Below are 25,070 nucleotides of genomic sequence, written 5' to 3' on the forward strand. Positions count from 1 at the left end.
CTGAAAAGTTGTTGGTATGTAAGAAGAGATGCCTGTTAGTTCACATAATGCTTTCATCTTGTCACTGAGCCCTTCACTAGTAATCAACAACAAATTGCTACAGCTTAGGATAGACATATAAAATAGTGGTGTCTTAACTCCTAAAGGAAGAAAACAGGAGAAAAATACAACTATTACCTGGGCAAATAAGATACAAGTTTTAAACTCCAGTATTATTTTTGTATTATATTTTTAGTTGATGGCAGGCATGCCTTGGATGTTTTTCTATATTGTTTAAATCATGTACATAACCTAGAGTTAATGCAGTCTTTCTCTGATAATCAACTCTCCATTCCAGAGTTAATGAGTAGGATGTTTTCTCCCTCTGAACAGCAGGATATGTGTGCTTGCTCTACTAGCGTGTTCTTTTTCCTTCCTTCAGTCCCACTCTTGCCATGGCCCACAGGAATCTGACTGGGAGCTGTAATGTTAACTGTGGATGTAAGATTCATGAGTACGAGCCTGTCTGTGGATCAGATGGAATAACATATTTTAATCCTTGCCTAGCTGGCTGCATCAATGGTGGAAACCATAGCACAGGGGTAAGTGCTTCACCCACCCACCCACCTACACATAGCCCCTCGGGACTGATGCAGATCCAGGACTGCTCTGTTTCTAGTGCGAGCATCCCCCTTCTTAAGGTCTGGAGAAGTTGCTCTGCTGCTGACTCATGCATGAGTCTTCTCATGTTTTGAAAGGCTGGTGTTGCACAGTTCCACTCCCCTTCCTTTCAGTTATGTACAAATTTGAGGCACAAGCTCACTTGTACCAAGCGAAGTGCCACACCATGGGGAGGGCTGGTGTTTCCAGTAGACTCTGAAGACCCTGATGGTAGTGGCCTGTCTGCTGCTCCTGCAGGGCTCAGAGAGGGGACCTTGAGTCAGTGTCATCTAATTCAGCTTTCTGCTAACATAGGCAGCCATGTCATATTGTCTTTCCACAAGCTCATCAATGTTACTCTTAAGAGCAGTGTTACTCTTTTTTTTTGACTCCCTCTCTGAATGGAAGACCTTAACTCTTCAGGTAGTTGGAAGTATTTTAAACTCCTGTTTAAATTTAGCTATGGCCTGTTTAAAGCCATTGGTGTTTATATCAGCCTCATCATTTTGCATAAGTAGCTGTTGGACCTGCACCAGTGTATTGATAGGTCTTTTGTTTGTGTTATAAAGATAAAAGACTGCCTGTTTATTCTGCTCTTGTAAAATAGTTTGGCCATTCTCATAGCCCTTCTGTAAACCTGTTCCAGGCTAAATGAAGTGATTGTCATTGAACTCAAGTAACCAGAACTTAAGGGATGTTAATAATCCACTTTAATGGAAATACATTGCCTCTTGGAATGTTTTCTGCCTTGAAAATACAAGACTGTTGCAACCCAGTCTTCCAGTTATGCTGGACTGGGGAGGGGTATCCTGCTGGATTACAGTATGGAAATTTGGCAGTTTCAAGGACTAGCCTGAAGAAAACAGTTGAAAAGTAGAATATGACCTAAATACCAACAAAGCATCATGGTTGTGCTTGTTTCGTACAAAAAACAAACTCTCAAATTCTTCTGTTATAGAACTGTCTTTTTAAAAAAGAGTAATTAAGAAAGACAGGAAGCAATGTAAACATTGATTTTCTCAGGACTTGATTGTGCTTTCCAGAAATCTTATTCATAATGTATCAGTCTCCTGATTTGCAGTCCTGAGCCAGCCTGTGCTGCAGGACGATGTTAGGTCCAGCACTGCGCTTTCTCAGTTTGACTGGATAATGGTCTGAAAATGCAGGTTCGTACATAGATGCCACTGAGAACAGATTAATTTCCTTTATAGTTTTTGTTTTGGGAGTATGTTGCTGTTTTTTAGTAGAGAATTGCTTTGGCTCAATTGGAAAAGCCTGTGATGTAAGCCTGTAGTTAACTTTCAGTGTCTGTATAAATCTTATTTGTGCTTTGCCGGATTGAGAGATAGGTTTGATCTTTGCTCCACTTCACCTGTTGTCAAACTGGCACTATTAATTCGTTTAGTAGGGAGGTACTTTGGAATTATGTGTTCTTCACTATAGATTTGAAACATACTATTTCCTCTTATGATTTAAGAAAAGATCCTTCATGGCCTGAAGTTTTAACTTGGTAGCTAATGGTGAATAGAATAGGACTGACATTGGTAAGAAAATGCATTTCTTCATTAAATAATACTTTATGTAGGATACTTTCAAAAACAACAAATGTGAACATGTGCCACTGTATAACACAAAATGTTCCTAACCTATGACGTTTGGATTTAAGTTTATAACATATAGTGTTTTCAAAATTAACCACTTAAAAGTTGGAAGTAGGAGAAAAGAATGCCAGTGTGCAGTTCATACCTGTTTCATCTATATCTATTCTTATACTCTAGCATTTCTGTTGTGTCATGTCTGTCTCATTTAGTACACAGACTTGGTTTCTCTAGTGATGAACCAAGATTGTGTAATAAAGAAGATTATTTTCCATAGGATGCCTACTTGGCATTTGCATTTGGAAGCAGTAAGGAGATAAGGTGAGGGACTGTAGGAAGAAAGCAGATACTCATGTGATATTAGAGTGGAGTGCTGCTTTGAGAAACTGGATTCTGTCATTGCCTCCATTCCTAAGTGATGCTGGGCAAGTCACTTAAAACTTCTCCCAGTTAGTCATTAATCTCGTAGTCTTCATATTCTGGATGATGGACGTGAGCATTAACCAGAAGTGCTGTTTGTAGAAGTGCTGATTGCCTAAATCTGTATCTGAAGGCAAGAAAAGTTATGTTTTGTATATATAAAGTGGTATATAATGGAAAATGTTCTGAAAAAAAGGACTCTAATTGTCTCAAATTAGCCACCCACATTCGTGAAACTTTTGATCTGTTTCAGTTACTTAGCTACAAAATAGAACTAACAACATCAGTGCCTCATCTCATAATTGTTTTGAAGATAAATTACTCCTTTTTGGAAGAGTTAAGTTATATGAGTGTGATAGAAAAATCCATATGAAATATGAGTCATTCTGTATTTGTAGCGGTATATGTTTAGTGTGAGGAAAAAAATACCTGGAGCCACATTTTGAAAATGGGAGATAAAATACTGGATAAATTGATTTATTATTAAGATGGTCAGCTAAATCCCATGGGAAAGAAATGTGAGGCTACGTCATAACACGAACACATGCAAAAGTATACATTAAAGTTGACAAGGAGCTATAATTTGGGTATTTCCTGATGTCCAAGTGCTTAAATTTGCAACCTTAGGATGGTCTTGTAGCTTCTGTGCATGTGTGGTCCTAGGTTTTATGAGTGCAAACACTGAAACTAAAAGCTCCTTCCTGTAATAAACATCACATGGGTCCTGACCTGTTTCTTCTCTAGTGCCGGAGTATTCTGAGCTGCTGCACACCCCTTTGCCATTACATTAGTTGAAAACAGTAGTAGAATAAATGTGGCAGGAGGCTGTTTCTGATCTAGCTCTCCCTCACCTTGCTCAAATCATGGTCCCCCTTTGCCTATGAAATGCCACTTCTTTATTCAGTCTCTTTATCCTAATTTCAGCCTCTTTGTTCATTCAGGAATCCCTTGTGTCCTCCAGTCTCACTGTTTAAGTCTCTGCTTTCCCCTTATTCTGTGGTTTTGCTCCTTTCCACATGCCATCTACATCCAGCTGGAACGTCCTGGGCTCCAAGTGAGAAGTGCAGCTTGTTGCTCTTTAATCGAATCTGGGTAGACTTCCATTGGGATGGCAGAAGACACCTCCTGAATATGAACAGCCTGCCAAATTGCAGAATATGGCATTATCAGTGCTGCTTAAAGAGCATTTCCTCACAGTTTTTGTAGTACAATAGAAACAATTCTTTTCTCTAGCCTCCCTATCAGAAGTGATTGAATTGTTTTGGCAGAATTTTCCAAAAACATTCCAGAATTTTTTTTAAACTCAGCCTAAACAAAGCAATGGAAAGGCAATCTCATCGTGGAGAGTCCTGGCCAGCTTTAAAAAAATACTTGGAGTGATAAACTCTCTTGTACTTGGGATAATGATGCTAGAGGCAGAAGATTCCGGATTTGGAAGTACCATGGGACTGTAGTACCATGCATCTGTGCAATGTCTTCCTCGCACGAATATTTCACATGGAAATGTTCTTTTTCATTCTTCCCAGGTAAGAAATTACACAGAATGTGCCTGTGTCCAGAGTCGCCAGGTGATCACTCCACCGACGGTGGGCCAGCGCAGTCAGCTCCGGCTGGTTATCGTCAAAACCTACCTGAATGAGAACGGCTACGCTGTTTCTGGGAAGTGCGATCGAACCTGCAACACGCTTATCCCGTTCCTGATATTTCTCTTCATCGTTACCCTTATAACAGCGTGTGCCCAACCATCAGCGATCATAGTGACACTCAGGTGAGAACTTAGGTTTTTTAAGTATTTTTGCTGTGCCTGCTATTAAGTCAAACATTAAGCTTATTCATCCTTAAAAAGTGAATAGAATAGGGCTGGCATGAATTGGGTGAAACTTACTTGTGTTTAGAATATGTAACATGATAATGCACTTTAGGAAACATGAAGTGCCTGGTGATTTCCAGGTGATACAAGGGGAGAACAAGTAAAAGCATCATGTAAGAAAATGATTACTCCTGAAGAAATTTTCAACCTTCTGAAAGCAATGGTTTGGATTTGCAAATGCAAATAAAAAAATTAATATTTGACTAATTCCTAGTTCAAAAAAGAGAGGACATTTTAAAACGATCCTTGTGTCTTTCTTAAAATTGTTCATTCCTGCCACGTGCCCATTTTTGAATTGTCCCTTTTTTACTTCACAAGAATTTTGAACTTTTAAGCACTGTACTGTAGTTGTGTTGTCACCGTGGTCATTTAGGGGTAGAGGACAACACAGTCTTTGTAGGGAAAGGTAGTGTCATTTATTTGTCCATTCAAAAATAAAGTGTTCAGGTTTTTGGATTGGCTTTTCCCATCTCTGCCATCTGGTCTGACAAGCATTATCACTCCCTACAACGTCTTTGTCCATTTAAAATACAACCTTTGTTAGTGAACTTCAGTCTGATTTTTAAAGAAAAGTGAGCTGAGAAAAGAGAATATGGTCTACTGCTAAAATAAATTTGTATTTTTATAATACATGTTGCTGTTGTTAAAAGAGGAGGAGGAAGAATTAGAGGAAAATGAGGTAACTCCACTATTTACCAGGATTTACAAAGCACACCCATAGGTATCGGTTGTGGCCCAAGTTCGTTCCCCGATTTCTCAGTTTCTGAGTGTTTGGCTTCAAAACCTTGATTTTACAGCTGTACTTCTTTGGCTGCAGTATTTTTTGTGTGTTTTTATCTTATATTTCAGTGTCATTAAAAGCTGCCTATCTTAATATCAGACCTCTAGGTTAAGATTTAAAAATATTTTTTAAATCAGAAGAAAATTTGTGATTTACTAAAATTGTAGTTACATTGTGGAATATCATTATTTTGTGTTTAGTCTTCTGAAAGCTTGTCATTTTTCCTTTGAAACTAATGGGGAAAATCTTGTATTATTTGTGTTGAAAAGGAACAGTGTTTAAAAGGACTGTTTGGATGTTTCTACTGACATTTTTCCTAAAGTAGCTCCAAAGTGCATATGCTACACAGAGATCTGTTAAATTCAAAAGACTTTCAGCAATTTAATTCTCCATTAATTCTAATTTGTCTTAAAAAGATTGAGAAAATAAAGCAAGAGATTGTATGAAATAATAGGAAACTATCATGAGGAGCCATGAAAACTTTGGGTGGATTCTCTAATTTCCTTAATGGGTTTGGATCAAATTCTTCAGGCTTAACATAGGTGAAGAAAGATTCAAAGATAGGACTGAGATTTTGATTAAACAGGGACAGGAGGGACTAACTATATTTTTTCCTAACAATAAGAGTTAACAGTATTAGAAGCTAAATGGAAGAAATTTAGATGAAGATTATTATAGTTCAGAAAAAATAGCCAGAAGGTAAAGCCAGAACATACCACAATGATTATCAATTATGACTGTTTCTTGAAAGGAGTTTTATTCTCACCTGCTAGGTCTGTGGAAGATGGAGAACGACCCTTTGCGCTAGGAATGCAGTTTGTTTTATTGCGAACTCTTGGTAAGTCTTACAGTTATTCAGCATTCCCATAAACCACAGTGTTTCCAAAAGGCTTGCCATGTTCAGTTTAAATGTACCATAAAACCAGTAAAATTCCATAAATCTGCCACTAATTGCCTGACTAATTGTATTAGGAACCTAAAATTAATAGCTTCTGAAAACATTGTAGCTGAGCATGCATTTAATTGGGTTTTTTTGTTACTGACTTTCTAGAACAACTTCTTTGTCCCAGAAAGAGATATTTTTAGTTTTTTAAATATTCTATTTAAAAATTAATACAGTTACTAAAGATTGTTTTATAAGGATTTTTTCTTTTTTAGAAGCAGATATTTTTGTTGCTTTCAGCAATAAAAATAACACTTTGCTTTTTTTAAAATAAGAAGCAATTGTTATTTAATGTCTAATTTCAAATGTTTCAAAGCAAAAAAGGTGCATGTTAAGTCTTTATTCCACAAAATAGTTTCTTTCAAGCTCTTGACCTTCTAAAATCCTGCCTATAAAGAGCACTCCAGGTATTCAGCTACTATGAAACATGTGAATAGAGCAAGCAAGGACTATTCTAAGTGAGAACAAGAGGAGAAGCCCCTACAGCTGCATCTGGTCAGTGAGGAAGTTTTCTTTGACAAAGGAAGTTTCTGACGTCCTAAAGGTGTCATATTTCCAGGGAAAGAAGGAGCCTTCAGTGGGCTGGCTGCATTTGTAGCAGCCTTAGAAGTTAAAATCTGTTTCTGAGGAAGATGTCTTCAAAACAAAATTTAAAATGTTATTTGTCTCATCGCTTCTATCCATCTTCAGTAACAGAAACATTTTGGGGTCCTTGGTGCTTTTTCTCTGTAATTTAAAGCAGCAACCCCGACTCTTTCCCAGCTCATGGGAAACGGATATGCAGCAAGTCGGGCTCGGGAGATAATGTCATATTTTGTTCCTCTCTCATATTTTATTTCCTGAGAGCAACATTGAATTTTCTCTTGGGGGACATGTGACTCAAGAAGAGCTGTCTGAGGATGGCAGATTGAAGCAGGACCTGTTGTAAGGTGTTGCTGCACTGTCTTCTTTGCTTGAATTCTTTCCCATTTGTGGCATGTTACATGTGTGGGATAAGTAGTGTTGGTGGGAAGGTAGGCTGACCGGTTTCCCATTATTTTGCATTACGTGTGAGAACAGTGGTGTAGAAATCTCAAAACTTGTTGACCTCTACCTGTTTGTCTAAGGCATATAGTCTCTTTGAATTTTTCCACTATATGCTAACACATACCATTTCTGTTGCTATTTTTATTTCAGCTTACATTCCCACTCCAATTTACTTTGGGGCTGTTATTGACACCACGTGCATGCTTTGGCAACAGGATTGTGGCGTACAAGGATCTTGTTGGGAATACGACGTCACCTCGTTTCGTTTTGTCTACTTTGGGTTGGCAGCTGCTCTCAAGTTTGTGGGATTCTTTTTTATTTTCCTGGCCTGGTATTCCATTAAGTGTAAAGAAGAGCAACTGCAGAGACAGAGATGGAGGGCTTCGCCGGTGAACACTGTGAGTGAGATGGTTGGCCAAGCTGGACCCCAACAAAACTATGTACGGACTAGATCCTGCCCTACCTTCAGTTCCCGAGGAGACATCAGTGTGGCACAAGGAATGAACTGTGTAGCACAGGCATACCCCAGCCCTTTTTTAGAAGCAATAAATTCCTCAAATGAAAATGCATTGGAAGAAGTCACTGCTGAGATATAGACCCGTGGCTTGGTAATGTAAGATTTAGTTTTGTTGGTTGACTTAATTACGGCGCCTTGTAAAACACCTGTGCCTTCTATTTTTAATCTAAATGTAACACGTGATAAAACCAACAAAGCTTAATGCAAACAACCATAGTATGTTTCTGAGGGCTGGATACCTCAAACCAACCCAAGTTCTCATTTCTCCCCTCCCAACAATGGAGTTTTACAAATTGTGTTTGTAATTATTTCAGATGTGTCCATTAAATGTCCATGCTCTGCTCTAATATCAGTGTAAGGGTGAGGTATTATGAACAGCAGAAGTCAGTGGAAGAGTGACAGAACCTCATATCGTTGATGTCTAGACATCACAAAGATGCTTAAATGTGTCGTCAACTTCACATCCACAAATTATATTTTTAAGAGATAAGTAATTACTGTGAGTTCTGCTACAAAGCACAACTGAACTTATTTAAACTATGCAACTTATTTGGATAATTGTATGTGCAGCAAATTAAGTTTGAAGTTTGCTTTTAAAGACATTACTGCAACTGAATTTGAAAGGGGCTATTTTCAGACATAAGCATTAAATTAAAAAAGGACATAAGGTTTAAAGTACTGTTAATAACATGTTAAGCCATACAAAAGTTATGCATCAGGTAACGTTTGCAAATGTGGAGTCGTAATATCTTTATCCTGTCAAAATGTGCATTAATTTTCATTTGATGGGATGTAGTAATTCTTCACAAAAGTACACAGGCAAGGAAAGTATAATGCTTGGAGTAAAAAACCTCAGTATTAATTTGTAATAATATTAAGATGTAGGAATCAAACACACATACCAGAGCAGGTATGTGCTCATTTCTGTAACGATGCAGGCAGTTATTAGGATGGCTGTTACTAGCACCAGATCCATACTTCTCCTGAAGAAGAAAATAGCCAGTTATAGCTTGATAGGAAGAGCTTGGCTGTCCTTCAGAAACACATGCCAGTCTAGTTCAGCTTTGGTGAAAAAATCTTGAGGGAGAGCTGATGGCCCCGTTTCGTGTCTGAGTGGCCGCCTGGGACCCGGTGGACACCTCACAGCCAGCGACGGCACAGGACTTGGGCTGGCACCGCTCACTGCCTGCTGCAGGAGTGAGCAGAGAGACCCTTCAAGTGGGCGGCACGCAGCCTGCCTGCCGCAGTGCCCGGCACGAGGCTTTCCCCGTCACTCCTGGCACCACCGGGGTCCTGTGCTCCCTGCCACCGAGGACAGCTGGGGAGGGGGTGCCAGCTCAGACCCCGGGTCCCTCTCCTTTCTGCCCCACTTCTGCCTCTCCCGTTGCCTGGTGGTGGGCAGGCTGGTGGGACAGGTCTGGAGGTCCTAGTTGTATGGTTTGTCCCACATGTGGCCACTTTTCCTTTTCTCAGCCTTATTGAAAGCTTCTGTGAAGGTAAAGGGTGAGTTGTTTCTCCTTTGCCCTTCCAGGGGAATTGCTAAGAATAGAAATTATCTGCAACCGTAGAGCCACAGGTTATGATGTGGTCTTTGCGTATTCCAAATTACAGTAGTTCGTTTTTACTGTAATTCCAAATTACAGTAGTTCGTTTTCTCCCCAGGACATGCTAAGACTTTCTAATCAAATGTACTTGGCATTTCATTTCTTGCTCTGGAGGATTGGTAGTGCCATGCTTATGATGTACTAATGATGTCTCAAAGGGCAGAGAATGATTTCAGGTGGACACTAGGAAGTCAAAGCTGTATTTTGCCCTGCAGGGGAAGTCTTAGAAGTTTAGGAAGTTAAAAGCACTCTTTTAAGAGGACTCAGTGATAGTCAGGTTTGGATTTTGCCATGTGGATAACTTGCATGAAAATAAATAGGAAAAAGCAAAACTTCTACATATTTCTGAACAGAGTTCAGAAGAGTCCTGGTCTAGTTTTTAATTTATAATATGTAAGTTGATCAAACATTATATGGAACCAAGTCCTTGAAATTAAAGAAATTAAACTAAGTCCTTGAAATTAAAAAAGGCATCCATTGAGTTGTCCTGGGAAGAGTAGATTTCCCTCTCCTCCTTTGATGGCTGCCTTCCTTCATCCCCTGGCTCTCCTTGACCCACACGTGGGACTACTCAAGGGGCTGGTTCCCCTGCTTGAAATGGTGGCTGCTTATTTCAGAATGTCTCAGTCCACACTGGAACAGGTTGCCTAGAGAGGTGGTAGATGCCCCATCCCTGGAAACATTCAAGATCAGGTTGGACGGGGCTCTGAGTAACTTGATCTAGTTGAAGATGTCCCTGCTCACTGCAGGGGGATTGCACTAGATGACCTTAAAAGGTCCCTTCCAACCCAAGGATTCTATGATTCTATGATTCCGTGATTTATGAAGTTTGTAATGACACTTGCTCTCTCTGACTGCAAATTCTGATGCTTCTACCCCAAACTACAATGTAGAGGAATATTGTTTTCATCACCTCCTACTATTCTGTACATATTAATAGCTTTTTGGGGTCAAGCCTGAGAATTTTTTTCTCTTGTGCAGCCACCAGGCACAATACATTCTCTGTCAGCATGCAGCACCTGAGATGCTAGCTTCTACACTTCTCATCCTGAGGAATAAATTTTCTTGGCTCAAAAGTATCAGGTATATTTTTTTACTATAGGAGGTCAGAATAGATGATAAAAATGTCTCCTTTTGCTCCAATCTCAAAGTCTTCTTGCACCAGGAATTTTGTGCCATGGCAAAAATTGATGCAAAGTAGTAAGACAAAGTAATTGCAGCCCATCACCCATCCATTTTAATCACTCACCCATTTTAATCAGCATGGGATGAGGTGAAGAGTGACAATCTTTTCAAATACCTCAGAAACGGGGCATTTAGGGAATTGTAAAAGGCTGGAGATGAATCATCTATGCTGATCTACTGTGCCTTGTGCACTTCTGTTACATGCGAATAACAAGGGAGAGCAGATTAGGCTTGTAGGATTGTCTGACACTGATGGCAGAGAATGAGTGAGAGAAATGACACATCTGCAACTGCTGCAGCTTCTGAGATGATTTCAAGGGAATTCAGAGCTTGTTGGAATGGAGACCACCTGTTTTTTAGGAAATCCTGACACTTCGATTTCTAAAAACATTCATTTTCTGAAATGTTTGAGAAGCTGGAATGTAGAGGGAAAGGTGTTCATTTTGGAAATACTGAAAAAGCCTTGTTTACATACTTTTCAATAGCCTTTTAATTTTCCTTCCAAGATTATATGCAAAACAGAAAGTAATTCATTACTTTTCAAACAAATTTGTTAGTATTTTTGGATATAGATAATTTTGACAATATGAATATATTTCTACAAAATCACTTAATTAAATCAGCATCCTCTGAAAGAAAGAAAACCCAAACTTTGGCCAGTTTTTGATCGATTCCTGAAGGAGGAAGTGAGTAAGTTGTAACAGTCTAAACTAAGCCAATAAAAGCATGCAAGGGAAACACATTAACTTTCTAGAGAAGCCAATTCCAACATTGTCAACATTAACTGAAATATGGACTGAGACCTGCTGAACAAACGCTATTTTCGGAGGTTGTCATTGCTGAAGGAAGCAGAATTACCAGAGAAATTGTGTGCACCCCTAGCAGTAGTCGTGATTGATGTGTGGTGCTAAGGCAACTCACAAGAAATAAAAAGGAGCTTTATCTATCACCCAGTGAAAGTGGCCATGCTGTCTTCCTGCTGTGAAGTCCTCTGACCATAGAATACAGAATTCCATTAACTTGTAATTTCTGCCACCTTCCTCCCCAAACACTGAAGTTTGGTTAGCAGTGAGCACATGAAAACGTAAAGCAGGGGTCCTGCTCACCCACAGGCTGCTAGCGGTAGCAAACCCAAGTCATCTAGCTGCAATTAACCAGCCAGGGATATCATGGAGCAATGACACCCAGTGATGAACTCCAAGTCCACAAAGTGCCATCATGCTGTCACAAGGACAGACAGAAATTATTTTGCTTGCACCACTTATTCCTGATTTAGAGTGAGGGACATGAGAGGAGAAGTAGCCCTAATATAGGGACTTGACTGAACAGGTAGTCATCCCTGTTTGGCCTCCCATTCATCCCTGTTTCCTCAAAAAGGGGAAAACTTCAGAAAGGGCGTAGCCGTGACCTTGAGTGCCTGTGAGTGCACCACCCTCTGGAGGTGGTTTGTAGAGCTGGGGGCTGCAGTGTTGGCTGGAGTATCTGGAGAGTGGAACTCTGTATTTCTAGGCAAAAGCCCTGTGGTTTTGGTCTCACTTTTTCCCCATAAGCATACTGGATATAGTATGATAGAATTTGGAACTGGTGGCATTTTATGTCCTTTCAAGTACAGTCTGAGCAGCTGCAAGAAACATGTTGAATATTATAGTGCAATTTATATTTAATTATTTGACCAGCCATTGTATCTTTAAAAGGGCATGTAGTAACATGCAGTTCCTCAGAACTTACAGTTCTGTAAGTGAAGTGAGGGCACAAATCTACTCCTAGGTATTAGAAATGTAAGTTTGAAAGCCCCTAAATTAGTCACAAACACTCAAGTGTAGTGTTCTCAAAAATATTTCTTTTTTTAAAAATAGTTTATTAATTAATAGCATTAACCATTCATTATGGCTCTGATCCAGCAGAACACTTAAATATGTGTGTAAGTTTGTATGCTTAAGTAATGCACTTGAAAATAATGCATGTATTTAAGTATTGTACTGAATTCCATCTGCATTCAGAAAGGAGTTCCTTTACCCAAAGAGTAATTTCCATGCTGAGTTTTTTTCCGCATGAATTCAGTGACCATTGTAACCAGAATAGCACAAAGTAGCACTCGCGTACTCCCCTGTGGCATTTGCGTGTGGCTACTTATATATCTGGCAATGGAGGAAAGTTTTCATTTTCAAATATAATTAAAATACAAAATATTTTGTGGACATGCTCAAAGATACATTCTAGGTCTTCCTGCCATTCACTTTATGAATTTCTGGCAGAAAATCTGTGTGTTATGTGGGAAGATAGATTAAATAAGGGCATCTTTCTGACCTTAAAGCCAACAAAATTGTGCAAGTAATGCTGTAGGTTCAGACTGTGCCTCTTCACAGAATTTGGACCTCGAGGTTCAGATGACAAATTTTCAGTATCCCGCACAAACGGAGCAGAGCACTGCCTGCTCTGTGTAACTGCAGACAGCGTGGCTGGGAGAGGGGTCAGCACCTCCTGCACTGGGGTCAGCACCTCCTGCACTGTTCTTGCGGGTTTTTCCCCCAAATGCCTCAATTATTGCTGCCTTACTACACTTTCTGTGTGTGTAATACCACAGCTCTTCTTGATGTTGTATTGACATAAAACTGGTGATAAATAGGTCCAAAGTGTCTTACTGCTATTTTGGAGCCAGATTCTCAGCCTCATCAGTCCCATGATAAGGCTGAAGAACTGGGCCAATACCTTGGGTTGGATGTTAACAAGCTGGTGCTTTAGCAAGTGTGTGTGAACTAAGTGATATCAAGTGCTCGTTTAGCTTTTATACTGTTCACTGGTTATTACTACCATTTTCAGATATCAAAGAAAAAATACTTCCTAAACAAGTTTATCTTTTTCTGTTTTTTTCAATAATGTGTCTTTTATAATGGCATAGGAGATGCCATGCTGTGTTCTGCAGTGTCTGGGTTCCCCAGCTGAAGCCATCCAGCTGTGGTTGCCTTCCAGGGGCTTAAAACACCTGGTAATGGAGTTTTATCTGGACTACAATCTGAATCAGCATTGCTTTGGACAGAGTGTTTGCCCCTTGGAGATTAAACCTGTATCAACACATTTCAGGTTTGTCACATGTTGGACTTGTTTTTATAGACATGTTTATCCTTCAGAGTGCTTAGAAGATGAACAGTCGACATCATGGTGGTAGATTCATTCTTTGGTATAGAATTAGGGCTTTCTAATTTTTTTTATAACATCTTGTTTTACAAACAACAATTCAAACGTTGTTGCCGAGTAGAGACGTGGAGCCTTCAGCGTGCGGACTGGGTATGGCCAGGGTTCACATGATTCTTCTCCTTTACACTGAGTATCACTAAATACATACTATGTGGCCAGAGGTTTGAAAGACTACCTGATCCTCAGGAAGGAAATTTTCCCTATCCTTTCCACGGAATATATTACATAAATTAAGGAGGACAGCTAACACTATCCATATCCCATAGCTATATACATTACATTAACTACAGTTAGTAACTGTAGTTTTTAGCATAAACCCACCATAGACACTCTCCAGTCCTTCAGATAAGCTATTTTCTTTTGGCTTAATCCAACCTTTGAAGTACAGACCTAGCACTGAAAATTCAAAGTAGTTCCAAACTTTTCTTGGTTTCAAGTGTTATGAAATAGATGCTTATTTAATCAGATTCCATTCTACTCTTCTAATTGTTACATTATCTCTTGTGTGTACTGTATTTTCTTATTTTTTCTATCTCAAACCAGTTGTCACAATGTAAACCTGTAATAACATTTTGTTCATGACATAGAATAGGTGAAAAGCTGTGGAATTCATGAAGGGCTACAAAAAGCATCCAAAACATTGTTCACCTCGAGAGAGGGTGAGCCAGCTTGATAATCTTTGGACAAATGACTAAACAACACTGTGGTGCTAATAGGTACTGAAGTATTTGATGATGTATTCACTATGACTCAAATGACATACTCAAGGCATGTCAGTGATGCAACTGCATGTGTTTTTGTTCTTAAAGTCTGGACTGCTCCAGCAAAGACAGTGTTTGTAATTCCTGGTGAGCCAATTCCCACCTAGCTCTTCTGTGGGAAAGTAATTTCAGGAGGCAGTATAGGATTTGGCCCAGCGCTAACAGCTAAGGTAAAAGCTATACAGACTACAGAAATCTCATGGAGGATGTATTCATCCTGCTGTAACATGTTACTTCAGTTAGTTGCTTTGCTTAAGCAGAGGCTGACAAGAAATTCTATAGTCATAACAAGAAACACTGGGCTAAATTCTGGGACCCCTTAACTAAGCAACATTAGTAGGCGTTTTAATTAAAATGAGGACTCGGATCTGAAATATTACTGTTCTTCCATGGTATACCAGAAAGAGAAGGGTAGAATAAGAGCACGTTCTAGCTCTAGCAATGGAAAAAGGCCAAATCTGGTCAACTTTAAAGTGATCTGTGATTTAAAAAAGAGGGTTTTTGTTTTAAAGTCTTGAAGACAAAATTTTTCCTTTCCATTTTGAATTCTGAAAAGTAATTATTTTGTATTATTGTGCCTGGACTGCTCATGCAGAGAAGGCATCTATATCCTAAGTAGCACTAAGAGGTACACCTCTGACTGATAGGTCAGAAATTTTACCTCTTTAACAAAGGTATATTTGAAAACATGGAGGGAAATTTCAAAACAAAAAATGGTACAAAATCATCCTGAACTGAGTTTCTGTAGAAAAAAAAAAAATAAAATTGGAGTCAGTGTGATGCATGTTTGAGTGAAGGCTTTCCTCAGAGAAAACCTTCTCTTCTCCATAGTTGAGCAAATGGGAGCTTTGCTCTTGGCTGCAGTGCATACCTCTACCAAATGATTTAAGCAGAACAGCAACGAATAGTCTGGGTAGTATGTTAGGAGCATGGCGTGGGCACACTGCCTGTAACTGTTTAGTTTTTAATAAAACTCATTATTAAGCAAATATGTAGAGTATTAAGGAAAATTGTAGAGTATGTCTGACCGTATGAGTGTGTGGGTGCTGTGCTGTGGTAAAAAGAGGCTAATTGGTTTATGCGGTTTGTTTTGCATACTTTAGGCTTCTGTATGGGGTTTTTAAATTGATATTTATTTCTCAGCAGAGCTTAGAATAATTTTAAAGCTGTGTAACACATCATTTAATTAAATCTATTGTCAGCATCTGTTGTAAACGTGTTTACAAAACAAACTCTTGAATACTTGATATTTGGAAATAAAAAATAGCATATCAAGTGTCATTTATTTCTGACAAAAAAAGACACTGACAAAAAAGGTACGTGGGTTGCTGTGCAAACATTCTGGATTAGGTGACGAAGTATTTGGTCTTTTAGTGTGTAGTCAGACAAAACTCGGTATTTCTACCGAACTCAGCGACCACGAAATCACAACTAAGTATTGATCACAGAGAAGTAAACTGTAAAATTCCACAATTTCCTCTAGGATTAAATTTGATTGGTATTAGTTATATGCTAAGAAATACAAATTTGTTTGAAATAGATATTGGCAGTTGGAAAAAATACCTATGGTATGAGTCTATGTGCATCTACACTGCTCAGTAAAAGAGAGCCAGGGCACAAACCCAAGGACTGGACTCCTGAGGTCATCACTGCTTAGGGCTTAGTTCACTCCTTGGCTCTGATTTGGACCACGCCAACAAGCTACCTCCATGTGGTTTGTGGGGAAGGGCTTCCACATGTCAGAAGTGGCTGAGCCAGGTTTGGTTCCCCCCGGTCCTGCAGCCACCCAATACCACAGGCTGTGTGCGTCAGGGACCCCGTGTCCTCATGCAACGCCGCAGGGGCTGCAGCACCCACCGCAGCTCTACTGGTTGCAACACAGGCCGTGTATTACCACAGACACTGAAAAATGGAAACAAATGGGAATTGTATTTTGAGTCCACAGGAACATCAGCACAGAACCAAAGGGAGACCCGGGGCTAAGGACTGCATAATATGGATGGGGCCAGCCTGGTCTAGCAGTGTGGATGTGACCTTGTTCATACAATTTGATTTTGGAGCTAGGTTTTCTACTCTCTGCGCTCACTTTTATTTAAAAGTATAGATGTATCCATGGATGGAAGTTCTGTCCCAAGGCAGCCTGGTCTTTCAAGGTCAAAATAACAGCAGGTTGAAACTGAATATATTTTTCTAGAAATGCTTCATTATTGAGCCTTCATACTCCAAGCGGTTTGACCTGTAGTGCATCTTTCATGGCTGGATGAACTGTGGCTTGTTTTTATGAAACTTCCTCACTGCTTGGTGTAGTGTGAATACTATAAGCCCCCACACCCCAGCAAGGACCAAAAAAACTTTGCTGCTATGAGGCAGCTGAATTTGCATTGATTCAGGAGACAGCTTGTCTTTCTGAGGTATCTAAGTGCATCTGGTTTCAGACCACAGTCAGAAACTGCAGTGCCGTGCACAGCACCTAACAGATTGAAGTCCTCAGCCAGCAGCGCAGCTTCAGGCGACGTGTGCAATCGGGGAGGAGCTACCATTTCATGGATGGCAGAGAAATCTATGGGGTCCAGATCCTGTCTGACTTCCAAGTTCAAAGTAAGACTTCTGTTTTCATTTCCAAAACATATAACCACACAAAAAGGCATCTTGCATATTCCCCTGAAAGTCACCAGTGCCCAAGAGTAGACATGTTAAATCAAGGAATGTGCTGTGGATGAAGTTATCATCAGGAGGGTTCTAGCACATTAAGGGTATTGTTGCTAGTTGAAAACTGAATAGATGCGCTACCTTGGCAGGGGCTGGAAGCCCAGCAGGGTGGTGCAGGGGCCAAGGAGAGGCACTGCTGTGTGGCTCTGCACTGACATCTGCTGCCTCAGCAGGAGTGGAGTTACCCCAGCAGCTCCGAGGTGCTCAGGCTGTGATTGCGTCCCTTCAGATGGGACATACATTTTTTTAAATGACTCTCCAGTTTGCACCCCACTTACCGTGCGTGGGTTCTCACTGAAAAATGGTGTCAGAGCACACAAACTGGATTTTTTTTTGCCAAAACTAAAGGAATAAATTTTATTACAGCATCACACCTGGTGGGCATCAGCCACCCACTGGTCCTCAGGCCTCAAGACCAGACCTGAGCAGATCCTCCTTGAACAGGGCTGATGCTGCAGCTTTTGGCATCTTGGACCCAACTGTTTCACTACACAGATCCTCTCCCATTGCACTTCAGTGACTGCCAATGTAGACAGCTGCTGGCATCTAAAGGGATTTTGGTGGGGAGAGTGGGGTTGTCTATGCCCAGACCTACACTCTGAAAAACCCTTCACTCAGCTGTCACATAAACCTAGAGGTGGCTGAAGTCCAGAATGATGCTATGATATAAATGTTATCCAAGAACCTTAACATTTTTTTTATAGCTTTATGCAATAATATGTCAGGAACAACAAGATTTACTTACCCAGAACAGCAACTAAGAAGTGCCTGAAGTTCTGGAAACAAAGCTTTGCTTTTCTTGAAGGCTTTAAGTTGGTAGGAGATCTCAGAAAGTGTCTCACACAGTCCAAAGGCGTGAGGGCAGTACTGGCTGCCTTCTTTTAAATCCCACAGGAATCATAGAATAGTTTGGGTTGGAAGGGACATTTGAAGATCACCTAGTCCAACCCCTTGCAGTGAGCAGGGACATCTTCAACTAGATCAGGCTGCTCAGAGCCCCGTCCAACCTGACCTTGAATGTTTCCAGGGATGGGGCATCTACCACCTCTCTGGGCAACCTGGGCCAGGGTTTCACCATCCTCACTGTGAAAAATTTCTTCCTTACATCTAATCTGAGTCTACCCTCTTTTAGTTTAAAACCATCACCTCTGTCCTATTGCAACAGGCCCTGCTAAAAAGTCTGTCCCCATCTTTCTTATAAGCCCCCTTTAAGTACTGGAGGGCTGCAAGAAGGTGTCCCCTGAGCCTTCTCTTCTCCAGGCTGAACAACCTCAACTCTCTCAGCCTGTCCTCACAGCAGAGCTGTTCCACCCCTCTGACCATTTTTGTACTCGGGACCTTCAGACAATGAGATTGAAGCATTTCACATAACCTTGACACCTCCCAAAGATGTGCAAGCCTGTAATTCCTGTCCAGCTCCAGGCCCTCTTCAGAAAGTAGATAAGTATGTACTGCCTTTCAAAAAAGACATGCCTACCATTATTTTGCAGCTCAGAAGCAGCCAAGAAGGTCCTCCTCTCGGCTCTCCCCTTGTCTGCTATGAGGAGCTCATGATGTGAGATTTAGGCATTTGCTTTCCTCCTGAGCCTGCAACTGCCTGAAGAGCTTCCTGACAGTCACAGCATGCACTGCCCAGGGACTCAACTGCCCCAGCTACGGGACAAGAAGTACTGTACAGAAAGAAATGCAAAATGGATTGAGATAGCAACACACTGCTTCAGACACCTATTTAGGGATATGACAGTTTTGGCCTCTTTCTTTTGGTCTGGTTTTATATTTGTTACATGTTTCCAGAGGGCAAGGATCAGACCTTATTGCTCCCCGTACCCCTTAGCTACAAAAGGAGTGTCTTTTATGTTTTTTCCATCCACACTCCTATAAAAGAGCTATAGAAAAGGCTCCCACCTAGTTTAGAAGGTAGGGCACTACCTAAGCTTCTGATTGATAGTTTAGAAGACAGGGCACTGTCCTGGAAGAAGAAAGCTTGACCACTTTCAAGCTGAGGAAAGATGCGATCTCTCCCATTTCCTGAGTATTTTAAACTCCCACATAAAGAAGGAGGCGCAAGCGGGGTGAATGGGTGGACCACACTATTGCACCATTCCCTTCTCTATCTTTACCGATGTGTTAAAAGAGAAGAAAGCATCTTGCTTTCAATGCAAGAGCCAATGGAGAGCATGTGGTTGGTACTGGATAATTCCCTGCACAAAGGTATGGTAGTTGTACGGGACCTTACTTTTGTCCTTAAAATTCTCCCAAACTCACTGGCTCAGCCTGCTTGGCGCCTTGTTTTGAAATACACCCTGTGTTTGCTGATGTGCTTTCCACGGGTAGACATCTCTCAGGGGTCTAGCATTGCAACAACTGACTTTTGAACACTTCGGTCAACCACTGATCTCCCTTCCCGATTCCCACAAATGTCACCTGTAACTTAACGTCTGCAGGAGCATCAGTGTCCAAGGACTGCGTAGAAGAAAGAAGAGTTCAAGAAGCATAGGTTCCGAGGATGACTTTAGCTTATGAAGCTAATCTTATTCACAGGCCACCGAAGAAGCACACAGCGCAAGTAAGAGAGAGTTTGCCTTGAAACCTAAATTCCCTTTTGTGAAGATTCTTGTGCGAGGAGACACTAGAGATCTGTGATCCGTTCTCGTTAAGCCCTGCGTGTCCGGTCTGCTGCACTTTGCTGTCAGAGGGAGAGCTCTGCAGGGAGGAGGGAAAGCAGCAAAGCAGGAGGTGGCACCATGTAACATTGCTTTACTTCTGGGAACCAGCAGTTGTGCAGTTCGGTGCATTGACTTCAAGGAAGAAAGGCTCAGATGAATTGGGAATTAAAAAAAAAAAAAAAATCACAGCACGTCTTAAACAAAAAATATATATTATTCACAATCTCCAGAAATAATTTATAACTAACAGAATGTAGTGTGTTGTTTTGTTACCCATTGCTTTAAATGTGGGTGGATTCTTAAAACTGAAGCTGTTAATCTATTTTTAAAATACTCTTAATTAGGAGGAAAACTGGATCACCTGGATTTTTCTGAAGCAGGTAAAGTAAAACACTTTTTATTTCAAGAAATATTGCTTCTAGACTTTCCTGAAGCCAGAATTGTTCTATAAAAGTATCACAGAAATATTATACAAGATTTAAAAACACAGTCTGTATCCTAGTAACTTAAAACCTATGTACAAAGAGCATCATTCATGACCATAAATACGTTTTTCTATCAATCAGCCCGACACATACATCAGATAAAGAGCTAGTAATTTTAACATATGTACAGAGTCCATCAAAAAGACTGCTTCTTAAAATTATTAAAATCCTACTAAGAGAATCTCCTTTTAAAAAAATTTCAACTTAAAATACAATGCAATGAATGTAAGTTTAACCTGCAGTGCTTGCAATAGCCAAAAAATACTCACTACACTAAATAACATGTAACAGATAGGAAACACACCCGTGAATTGAACACTATGGAATTACACCTGTTTGAGGTAATTCTCTTTTGTTGTTGTTGTGCTAATTATTTAGAAATGTATAAAAAAGCAAGGGAAGATATTAACTTTTCAGTAATACAGATTTTCAAAGTAATTTTTGTATATACTTTATAAAATTTAATGTTTGGTAAAGTTCAAGAAAAAAATTAGAATACAACAAGAAAAATTATCTAAACTACTACTTTTACCTTTTTACCTTTTTGCCTTTTGTATCTAAAATAATGTAAATCTAACATGATTTTATCATTCCCTTTAATGCCTGTTCAAAACAAAAAGAATTTAAATCTCAAAATGATAATCATGTTTTCAAGATATTGTTCAGGATGACAAAAATCAGATGTGGTGACAAAAGCATATATGTATTGATGTAAACCTTTCTACCAGTATCAGAAAAAAAAAAAAGGTCCAAAAACCTCATGGATTTTTAATACTGACAATATCAACGTATAGGGGAACAATCCAATTTAAACAAATCCTCCTACAGTTAACAATCATGAGCCATACCTTTCTGAGAGTAAATTTAATTAAATCAAAATAACAAAAACATGCAATATTTTTGCTAAAATAATATTCAAAGAGTCTGTTTCCACAATCCATGCTGATTACCTCTTTCCTGCCCATCTATTTATTGGTTTCACAATTACATGAGACAACGAGCAAACTAAGAACATGTAAGGTATCAGATTCATAAACGGTATGGCATACAGATTTAAAAAGTGCATTTTACTTAAAAGTGTGACATTAGGAATTTCCAGTGGTTAAAATAATTTATGAAAAAGACATTATGCAGAGAGATGGGGTGGACTGAAACATTCATTCATGGTGGGATCATTTGGAAATAGAGAAAGTAACCTGAACATCCTCTTCAAAGAAATGTTTTTTAGCTTTTGGAGAATGTGCTACTGCAGTTGAAAGTAAACAGTGTTTCTTTTCATTAAAAACTGGAAATCTTCCTTCCCAGTGGCGAGAATTACAGTGAAAGTATGTGCGTGTGAATAAAACAAATGCACACAGACAAATACTGAACTGGGCTCAATTTAGCTGCAAAATGTATCTACAATAAACATGGAATGTCAGTTGTCATGATTACCTTTATTAGCTTGCTAATAAGAAAGAGAACTTATTTAACGGTTTACAACTTGATCTAATCCAAGGAGAGTGGAGATGAGGCACTGCCTTCTACATGTAGGATTTGTGAAGTTTCCCCTGCAAGACTCTGTTCTGTTTTTTTCGAGAAAGTTCCTGTTTTCTGGGTACCAATAGATGAATCCCTAATGGATACATTTACAGCCTCATGAACGAGGGGTTCATCAGACCTCACAGGAAGATATATTTGATCTTCAAATACATCTTCCACAGCAACACTGTCCTGTTGAGTGTCTTTCTGAGGAATACTGATGGGTTGTAGCATGAAACTATGCCGGGACTCCAACTCAATCAAACCATTTCCACTGAAATCCATATCAAAATGGTCCGAATCTTTATCCTCCATCCATTTTTCATCTTGATGATTATTTCTCCAGTGTGCGTCATTCAAACGACTTTTCTCAGGAATATCATTGTTTAATTCAAGTTTCCTCTCCTGACTTAAATTCACCGTGCTCAAAGCGAGGGCTGCAAAGTCTGTTGGCACAATAAGCTGCAACTCTTCTGTAGGTAGGCCGCTCGATTCTTCAGCAGAAGTCATTTCCACCGAGGTAAATGGCGTGGATGATTCGTCCTCAAACCCGTTGCTTCGAGCAGTGTTAGCCTTCTCTGTTTTATTTTGCTGGTAGTAACTGTTCAGCAGTGCAAACATTCTATCTACATCCTTCAAGTAATTAGTCCAGTCAGCCAGACTAAGTCTATAGTTGTATCTGTATTCATATACACTTTCATTCATGCTGTACAAGTCTTCCAGTCCTTGCCAGTCGATGTCGCCACTGAAACTGGGCAGGTTAACCTTCCCATCCATCCCATAACTGTCCTCTGTTGAAAGAAAGAACAAAGCCTAATGGTGAACACCAGCTTAAAAGTGGAAGCGAAGCTTCCACGTGTATTTCTACTCCAATTTGCTTGAAAGCACCACTATTGATAACGTATGTAGCTTAAAATGTAAGACGCTCCACATCTTCTGTCATCATAGTAATGATTCTGGGCTCAGGTGTGTTCACAGCTCCTGCTGAACACACAGCAAGAAACTCCCTGTCTTCTGCTGCATCCCTGGACTGAATAAAAAAGAACAAAATCTGGTCTAATGGGGCTTTGTGATGAGTCAGAGATAAGTCTTTCCTCTGATATTTCGAGGCAGGAAAGGTGCTTCAATACATGAATAATCCATTCGTCTTTCCTGAACACTCCACCAAAATACAGAATAAACAAACAATGGTTGAGTATAAAACATGGGACTAACTCTGAAAGCCGTTAGTGACTTCAGCAATGCCCACAGGAATTTGGTGTCTGGGTAGCTTGAAACATATGGTCTACAAACCAACCAGCCACGTTTTATTTCATAAATGGTAGCCAAAGGTAATATTTTACTTCGTAAACATTAACATCCATTTTAATTTACATGGACCAGTTAGGAGAAATAAAAGCTGTAAAAACTTGGTGTGAATGAATCTATAGGACTGCACCACTCTGTAAAATAGTGTTAAATTATACATAGATATAGAACCTCCTAAAGTTTGTTTTTTTTTTAATTTAAAAAAAAGCTTTCAAAGAAAATGTCTAACAGCTTTATCAAATAATAAGTTTGAATAAAGGGCATACATATAAGTCTATAAGTAACAATGGAGCTGCATTTTATATTGATCACAGCCAGGAAAAGCAAAGACATGACGGAAACTCATTTCCAAAAGATTTTAAAAAGTCCCTACAGTGATCCAGATTATCAAATGTAGTGTGAAATTTTATATTGACAAGTAGCACTGAACACCACTATTTAATTCACTGCACAAGACTATATTCAGTCTGAAGATTTTATCAACAAAGTGGACTACAAGGAAAAACTAATCAGGTAATGCAAAAGCCTGTCAGGAAAAGTGACAAATTTGTCCTTACAAATGATGTTGTAAGCAGTATTTAGTAATTAGTTCACCGAGATGACTTATTCTCTTTTTGAAAATTGTACAGGCAGGTAGGCTAATAGTAATTACTTTGGAAGTTCAAATGGCTATAGTCCAACAGCATGAACTGAGCACAAATTTTGATCTATATAGTGAGCCCTTCATCCCTACAGTGGGTTCTTGGCATCTCCATTAATTTGTCTGCATTTTAACTTGGCCTTTCTCATTGTTCAAGTAAAACAGAAGATACAACTTGTATCTATCATAACTTATGTTCTTTGCTTCATTGCCAGCTTGGGTTACATAGTGGAAAGAGTTTCTCCGCTATTTAGTCCACCATATGGAAAGTCAGCAAAATACCATTATGGTCAGAAAAAAAATCGAGATTTTCTTAAGATGTGGGGCCTCCCACTAAAGGGAGACCACTTTCCTTACTTGGAAACACCTGAATCTTTGATCTTAATTGATATTTCTTCACTTAATGCAACAGCTGTAAATATTTTACAACATAAAATTTAAATATCTTATTTTTTTAAAGCAAGTTCTAGAAATATTTTTTTTGCAAACACTTGGCAGACTCCCTATTACAGGAGGCAACACAAGCTTTTTGGATCCAATAGGACAGCTATGATTGATAGAGCACCTCCCTTCTTTCTTTTCCTGAAGCAGACAAGAGAAATGAAATCATGGCATGACCACGAGAGCCATCTTCGTAAGACAAATTATAGATAATTTGTTTCCTGAAACAAAAAATAATTAAATACTGCAGAAGTTTCAAGGAAAAAAAGTCTTACTCTTCAAGAGCTTAGAGATATAGAGGGCCCTAGAAAACATCACACAAAGGTATGCATTTTTGAGGAATTTAGTCACCAAACCCTCTAAGATATTATCCACACTGCAAATGTGACAATATTTAAATTTTGCTCTGTTAGTATTTGTATTGATTGTTTTATAATTTTTTTTTCTTTCCCAAATCAGAGCCTGTATAGGAAAACAAACTGCTGTAGATAAGTCGGTGGCCAAAGTGGTTTGGTATGTAATGGCAGAAACTGGAGTGTTGCCGTTTGACCAGTAACAGGTCTAGAGAGGGACTGGGGCAAAGGGGGGCAAAGCAGGGGTCAGAAAGGTGCCTGGGGGCCCAGAGAAGTCTCTGCTGCCTGTCCCGGGCAGTGGGACAGGGTGCTGAGCTGGGCAAGCCTGCGTGCCAGGGTGGGCAGCGGGGAGGTCTGGGGACCAGTGAAGAGGAGCAGGGTTTCTCATCAGCCTCAGCAGCAGGGCAA

The 25,070-nt window shown here is 39.7% G+C and overlaps 2 protein-coding genes across 6 annotated transcripts in view; one reads left to right on the forward strand and one right to left on the reverse strand.

Annotated features, from left to right (window-relative positions):
- SLCO5A1 (solute carrier organic anion transporter family member 5A1) overlaps positions 1-7,873 on the forward strand; it is a gene marked incomplete at both ends in the record, with an annotated part of 72,750 nt that extends 64,877 nt beyond the window's left edge. Inside the window, 4 exons of the mRNA XM_081996760.1 lie at positions 422-581; positions 4,184-4,425; positions 6,082-6,146; positions 7,428-7,873. Coding sequence (XP_081852886.1) covers positions 422-581; positions 4,184-4,425; positions 6,082-6,146; positions 7,428-7,873 — 913 coding nt within the window. The remainder of the gene's footprint in view (positions 1-421; positions 582-4,183; positions 4,426-6,081; positions 6,147-7,427) is intronic.
- A 14,014-nt stretch (positions 7,874-21,887) lies between these two features.
- The window catches only part of SULF1 (sulfatase 1), a gene marked incomplete at both ends in the record, with an annotated part of 63,846 nt that continues 60,663 nt past the window's right edge, over positions 21,888-25,070 (reverse strand). For 4 of the 5 annotated variants that reach the window (XM_082014649.1, XM_082014648.1, XM_082014647.1 and 1 more), the window contains one exon: positions 22,681-22,711. In XM_082014649.1, coding sequence (XP_081870775.1) covers positions 22,681-22,711 — 31 coding nt within the window. Of the gene's footprint in view, positions 22,712-25,070 lie in introns of all 5 variants that reach the window. The other variant, XM_082014645.1, reaches the window with a different exon arrangement.

This window comes from Phaethon aethereus (assembly GCF_964289735.1).
Source record: "Phaethon aethereus genome assembly, chromosome: 2".
Taxonomy (NCBI): Eukaryota; Metazoa; Chordata; class Aves; order Phaethontiformes; family Phaethontidae; genus Phaethon; species Phaethon aethereus.